At 45.0% G+C, this 7,059-nt stretch overlaps 1 protein-coding gene across 1 annotated transcript in view; it reads right to left on the bottom strand.

Moving 5' to 3' along the window:
• The window catches only part of PHF2 (PHD finger protein 2), a 52,518-nt gene that overhangs the window by 15,350 nt on the left and 30,109 nt on the right, over positions 1–7,059 (bottom strand). The window contains exon 18 of the mRNA XM_010007822.1: positions 7,040–7,055. Within this exon, the coding sequence (XP_010006124.1) occupies positions 7,040–7,055 (16 nt within the window). The remainder of the gene's footprint in view (positions 1–7,039; positions 7,056–7,059) is intronic.

The following is a 7,059-nucleotide window of genomic DNA, read 5'->3' as shown; positions in this document are numbered from 1 at the left end:
GAAGAAAAAGCCACTACACAGAGCACTTCCCAAGTAAATCAAAAGTACCACATCACTTTCTCTGGCTTGATCTTAATTGAATCCACTTTAAACCACTACAGGACTCCAGACAGTGACATACAAGATGTAATAGGTTTCTGGATACTAATTGCATTTATAAATAACCCTGAAAATGTGTTAAGGCTGCTATTAGCAGCTAGGAACTCAACAAACAGAGGAACATAGAAAAAATTATTTAGGAAAGAGACATTTGAATCCCTTCCTTATCATGTCAGATGCCTTAGCATTCTCCCTGTCAAAGGCACATTTTGCACTATCTGTATGAATCACAGAATGACAGAATGACAGAATCACAGAATGTCAGGGGTTGGAAAGAACCTCTGAAGATCATCGAGTCCTGCCAGAGCAGGACCAAAACTAGGGCAGGTCACTCAGAAAGGCATCCAGACAGGTCTGGAAAGTCTCCAGAGAAGGAGACTTCACAACCTGTCTGGGCAGCCTGTCCCAGGGCTCTGTCACTCTCACAGGAAAGAAGTTCTTCCTTATGTTGAGGTGGAACTTCCTGGGCTGGAGTTTGAATCCATTGCCCCTCGTCTTGTCACAGGACACAAATGACAAGAGCTTGTCCCTGCCTTCTTGATGCCCTCATGTATTTATAGACATTAATTAGATCCCCCTTCAGTCTTCTCCTCTCTAGACTGAAAAGCCCCAGGTCTCTCAGCCTTTCCTCATCAGGCAGGTGTTCCAGTCCCTTCATCATCCTTATAGCCTCTGTTGGACTCTCTCAGGTAGATCCCTGTCCCATTGGAACCAGGAAGAAATTAACATATTTTCTTTCAGTTCTCCTCCCAACTGTCTTTGCAAACACTGGACTCTCAAAACACTGCAAACAGACCATCAAGCACTGACCACTAAATGGCTAAGTCAGAGAGGAACTGCCTTAAGCAACACAAGCTTCAACAAATAAATTGTGGAACGTGATCAAAAACAGTGGTTCTGAGTCAAACCACAACTTGAATGTGTGGGTGAAATGTCTCGGAGACAGAGCTGCACACAGGGCAAAGTGTTTCTCATTAAGACATGTGCTTGCATGTCCTACCATGGGAAGTGTTTCAGCTAAGTAAAAAAAAAAATAATCAAGAAGAATCAGGAAGCAATTTTGAAGCTCTGAAAGGACATATCCTCTTTCTGTAGCATCAGCAATGATTTAAAAAAACCCCCAAAAACAACAACAACAAAACTCCACAACAAAATATTTATGAAAGAAAACTATCTGTGAGTTACAACTATGGTTTAAAAACCATTTAACTGGAAGGTGGGAGCAGGAGCAGAGCAGCTTGAGTGTTTCTGCCCCCCATGCTCCCCTTCTAGCTAGCTGGAAAGGGCCCTTCCAACACGCGTCAAGGTGGCACTTGGTGACAGCACAGCCCTGCTGGTGCTCTGCAGGCCCTGGCAGCCTTGCTTTCCTCTCCTCAAGCTAAAAAATTACTTTGGTAATTTGGTAGTTACTTTGCCCAGAGACAAAGACTCTTTAACAAAATGACTGGTTTGTGCCTCTTGCTCCACTTGAGCATTTTGCTCAATTTTATTGTGTCCTTGTACGCTTGTAAAGACCAGGACACACGACAGAGAGATCACTTTACTGCAATAACCATCTGCTGCCCTGCAGGGTCTGGTGATTGTCAGCTATGTGTAAGCACAGGAACTGAGAGATCCACACTGGGAACCACCAGCTGCCCTTGCACCACCCAGTGTCACCCAGTTAAACCTTGGTGCAGCTGCTGCACAGTCCACAGACCAAAGAGCTGCTCAAATGGCCAACAGGGCATGGCCAAAGCAGCACAGTAGCCACCTCAGTGACCCACAGAGCTGGGTTGTGGAGGACAAGTCTGAGGTCTGTCAGGCCCAGCTCTCACCCTGAGCTGCTCTGGAGCCCAACAGGCCAAGGTGGCACCCACACCAAGCAGCCTGGGCTGGCCAGCCTGCTACTGAGCCATGGGCATTGTCAACCCCAGCAACCACCTTTGTGCTGCTGCTCCCCCCAGCTGAAATGGGCAGCACATTTCCACAGGACTAGCGGAATGAAGAACCAACACAGAAAGGAAAGTTTGCTGTTAAAACTCATCCTAAACAAAATCTCCCCCAGGGCTGGCCAACCTGCAGAGCTGATGGGGACAGTGTGATGAGGAGCAGGGAAAGGCAATACATCTCCACAGGAACCCAAGGCAGAACATGGGCCTGTGTGGCACAGATGGCTTTGTGCCCCATGCTGGGCTCTCTGCAGTGATTTGCTGTGTTGGGACCTCAGTGTCCCAGGACAGCTTGCTGTGGCCAGCAGCACCTTCACCAGGGAGGAGGGCACAAAGCATCCCTCCAAAGAGGGGCTCTCCCATTACCTGCCTTACCTGCCTAGACTTGATAAGAGCATCATTTCCCACCATTTCCCTGACAACATGGCCTGGAGCCAGTGGCAACAGGCACACAGTCCTGATCATGACAGAAATTTTTAGAATGAGGTTTTATCTCCTCAGTTGAGGCTGGCACCCTGAAGCTTGCAGAGGAGATCATTCAGGGAGCCCATGCCCTGCTTTTCACAACCAGTTCTACTGCCATCTCTCTTGAGAGTTCAACATCTCTAGGCAGATCATCTTCCTTTCACAAGCAATTACTGAGCCTTTCACCTATGCCCTCCTATTCAGTCAATGTATTTATTAATTTCATCAGAATATCACTGACTGAGGGGTGGCTTCTTCCCCAGTCCCCATGTTGCCCACACAGACAGCTGCAGGCACTGACGAGCAAGGTGGAGATGGGAGACAGACTCACTGATGTCACACCTTGCATCTGCTATCCTTGTATCAACAGTTGTGAGATGGGGGGAGACTCAGAGGTCCTGCAGAAAGGCTGCTGTAAATGTGTAAACTGCCTGAAAGAGCTGAAATGGATTATGGAAAAAAGCTTGGAAAGACTGGTGGTAATGTGGTCTTGAACTGAGCACAATTATTTGTTGTTTCCAGGTTTGATTTTGTAGAGGGCTTTTTAGCGAGCAATGGATTCCATCAAATGGAAGGAAATACCCCTGTTGGCATTACCTAGATTGCTTTGGCAAACTAAAAATGACAGTCCAATATTTTACAGAATAAAGTTTCATTCAATTCAGATAAAGTCATTATCACAAGAAGCCCTGACTTGCTTCATAGAATCATAGAATCACAGAAAGGTTTGGGTTGGAAGGGACCCTAAAGATCATCTACATCCAACTCCCTGCATGGGAAGGGACACCTCCCACCACACCAGGTTGCTCAAGGCCCATCCAGGCTGCACTCCCTAAGTCACTGGTGGAGTGCAGCAGTTCTGGTGCTTGTCTGCCAGGGCTCCATGCTTCACACTGAAGAGCTGGTGCTCATCTACACTGACGACTAGAGAGCAAAGGAGATCCTGCACCCACCAACCTGCACTACAGCTACAGGGAGCATCCAAAACACACATACATATATATATATAGGTATGTAGATATAAATACACATGTATGCCCACCCTTGATTTGCCTTGCAAGCAGAGAAAATGGAAATTGTTCCTGAGAGTCAGACACGACCACACTGGCATTATGTTGCGACAGAGTGTGTTAACATATCATGTTTCTTCCACTTTTTTAAAAGAAAGCACATTATGGCCATTTAAAAAGCCTAGTGTAATTATGAAATGAAACACAGTAATTTCATTTATCAGGAGCTTTTTTCAATCAAGCTGCAACACATGCTGCCAAAGCCTAATTGTTTATACAAGAGCCAAAACTGATATGACACATTCCCACTAAACTGCCACACACTGTGTAGTAATTCATGCAGAGCTGAGTTATATGACTGCATTGGTGACTTTGATTTCAGAAACCACAACGTCTACAAATACACTGGGTACAGAGCCCCAGCTGAAGGGAGGAAAAATGAGCAGCCTGAGCCCTACTCCATCCCCGAGTGGCAGCTTCAACCCACAGCAGACAGCAAAAGCTACCTGCCAAGCAAGGAGCAGAATCTTTGAAGACCATTTCTTTAACCTGTTGTTTCCACTCTTCTGCACAGGGCAAGCAAGCAGTGAACACGTTACACATGGAATGGGCAGTAGTCTAAATAGGGCCAAGGCAGATTTATTGTAATTCTCACAATGGTTGATGACTTTTCTTATTTTATACCAAACTTCAAGCATAGAACTTAGACTACACCAGCAACTTTACTCCCAGAGTTAGATACACCTACCTGCCAGCATATTTAATTACCTGCCAAAATGTGAGGCTAAATTCAACATAAACATTACTTCCATTATGCACCATAACACAGGATGAAAAAGGAATTCACAGGAACAGCCAAAATAGGCAACAAGTGCCAGTGCAATTATTTCCTTTGAAGAGCAGATGCAGAGTCAGGGCCAAATCTCAAGAGAGGAGGAAAATCCAGAACAACTGACCCACTTGAGCTCAGACAAGAGAAAATTATCTGTTTCCTGGGAGCTGCAGACACAGTGATACCTCTCCCCATGCCCTCTGCAATCACAGGAGGTGGTTGGCTGTGGTGATCAACCACTCCTTGCTAGGGGTAAGGAAAAACAGGACTAAACTGAGATGAGATCCCTTCCCTAGAAACAGCAGCCTTGTCAAGACAAGCCTTTGAAGGACATGTCATGACTATGTTACTTGATTTTAAAATAATTGGCTGTTTTCACCCCCACTAGGAATGAACAGAGAACTCTTGCAGACTCTGCACACACACCTCTGCTCAGCATGGAGAGGAGGGTCCCTGTCCTGCAACAAAGAGTACATTCCAAATGTTGATGCAGAAAGACATGATTGTCTCCCAGAGCTGCTTGGTACTTCACTTGGTACTTCATGCAGGCATGAAGTCATTCTATGTCATACACTTTAATCTCTGGCAGCCAAATAAGCTGTGGAAGAGACAATTGACTAATAAATTGAGGAAGGTTGAACCAGGAGGTGTTGTGCTTCAGCAACAATCAACAGTCCTTTTGATTCCTCAGCAGCCCTGTCACCACACTGCAACTTTAAAAAATTCCATCTCTCTCAAAGTAAAAAAAACTCCTTTTAGAAAACAAAACAAAACATAAAAACCCCACCAAAACCAAACAACTCACTGATAAAAAATTGCTTCTATGGTTTCCCTTGGTAACTTATTCCATCTGTACCCCTTTGACCACATAGCATCTCTTGGAATTCTTGGCTGTGGCTTTTAACTTCCAGTCTTTCCCAGGTTTAGATAATATCCTCCCCTCTGAGGGACCTTCTCATCCCACTTTAACAGGTCCTTTCAAATCGCAAAGTTGCACTTTTCCTGGGTCATGCCCACCCAAAACCCAGCAAGGGCACAGCAGGTGTGAGAAGCACAGCACCAGACTCTCTTTGTCCAGCCTGTTCTCAACTCTTAGACCTCTCCTGCAGCTATTTCTGCTTCCTCCACAGGTTCTGTGGCTTTGTATAACCAAGGCAGAGGTAGAGAAAATGGGGAGGAAAAAGATGCTGTTGGGCTACCCCAGCACACGCTGAATGTGGCATCTACCTGGCTTTACTACTTAAAGCAGACTGAGCTGCTCTGCATGTATAAAACGGTGCCACCTGTCTCTTGCTCCCATGCAACATCTGCTCTATCTGTCACCAGCACGATCAATGGTGCTTCAACCAGCCTGCAGAACCAAGACACCCTGCCTGCCTGGTGAAAGTGGTTTTCAAATGAAGGCAGGGTGGAGATAGGAATCCCAGACAAGAATAGCCTCACTGCACGTTTCACATCATTACCCACATTACCACCCAGCCTGCTATACTCATCTTTCAGATGAGATTCCTTTGTTTGCACAAATATTTAGAGGTTAGAAACTTGTGCCAGCTATTTACCAATGGTCCACAGCTTCCAAAAGTACCAAGGCTGTGGTCCCTGTGGAGCAGTGGTGAGTGCTCAGTTAAATACCTCTGGGTTTCTACAGCCAGGGAACAAATAATTCAGGAAATTATTTGCAGCAGCAGCAAAGATCTACTTCATCAGCAGACTACTGGGGCATGAGACACAGCAGCTCATGCCTGCAGTGCCATTCTGTGCATGCAAGCCTTAAACTCAGCTGGCACTCCCAAAGTCCCTTGCTGGGGATTTGCTCCTAAGATTTGAGTTAAGCAAGACATTTCCTATGTGAAGAGCCCCACTAGCTTCTTTCAAATCAACACACAGACTTCTACTACCTAATTCCTCTGTCAGTTGTTTAATATCAGATTTGGCCTGTGAAGAGTGGAGTTAGTGAACCCAGACATTTGTTCTGAGATGGTCCAAACACAGCCCTTGCTCCATTCTTGAACATTTGAGTTGGGGAACCATAGTTTCCAAATTTCCATTACTTTCCACTGCTCATTGTCTGGATTACTAACAGACCTAGTGCTGTACCTTACTGACCATATTCCAAAATATCCAGTATAGAGTGGTCCCAAATGAAGCACCACCAAGCCCAGGAAAGTGCTTCCACTTTGGGTACAGAAGTGCCCATGAAAGAGTTTGGTTTTTACCAAGCCATGTGTTTTGGTGGGGATAAGTATGACCAGGAGTGACTGGGACAGTTGATGGTTTCCTATTTTCTTCTTAGAAACATTCAATATTCAGGGAACTGTGCAGCACCTCACAGAGCCTTTTGGAAGGAATGCTGGTCATTTAGATTACTTGATTACATTATTATGACACTAAAAAACATTATTTATGCCCTCCAGCTGCATTCACTGAGCTCTCCTTTTCGAATGACTCATCTATTATAGTATTACCATTAAAATGGGTGGTTTTTACAGATGTTACATGCCTCTGCTTCAATTATACCACCAAAATCTTTCCCATACACTTTCCCACCTCTTCATCCAGATCACAGGATAAAGGAAAAATTTGCTTAGTGGAAAAAAAGCAATGACTAAGCTGTAAAATTCATTCTCACTTTCACTCACAAAACCACAAAAGAGCAAATTTTGTTTACAGGTAAGTGGAAGAAAACATCCCTTGCAGCATACCTGTTGGTGTTATACTCTAA

The sequence above is a fragment of the Chaetura pelagica genome, unplaced genomic scaffold, assembly GCF_000747805.2.
Source record: "Chaetura pelagica isolate M959 unplaced genomic scaffold, ChaPel_1.0 scaffold562, whole genome shotgun sequence".
NCBI lineage: Eukaryota > Metazoa > Chordata > Aves > Apodiformes > Apodidae > Chaetura > Chaetura pelagica.
The sequence above is the reverse complement of the archived record's forward strand: the minus strand, read 5'-3'. Positions and strand labels throughout refer to the sequence as shown.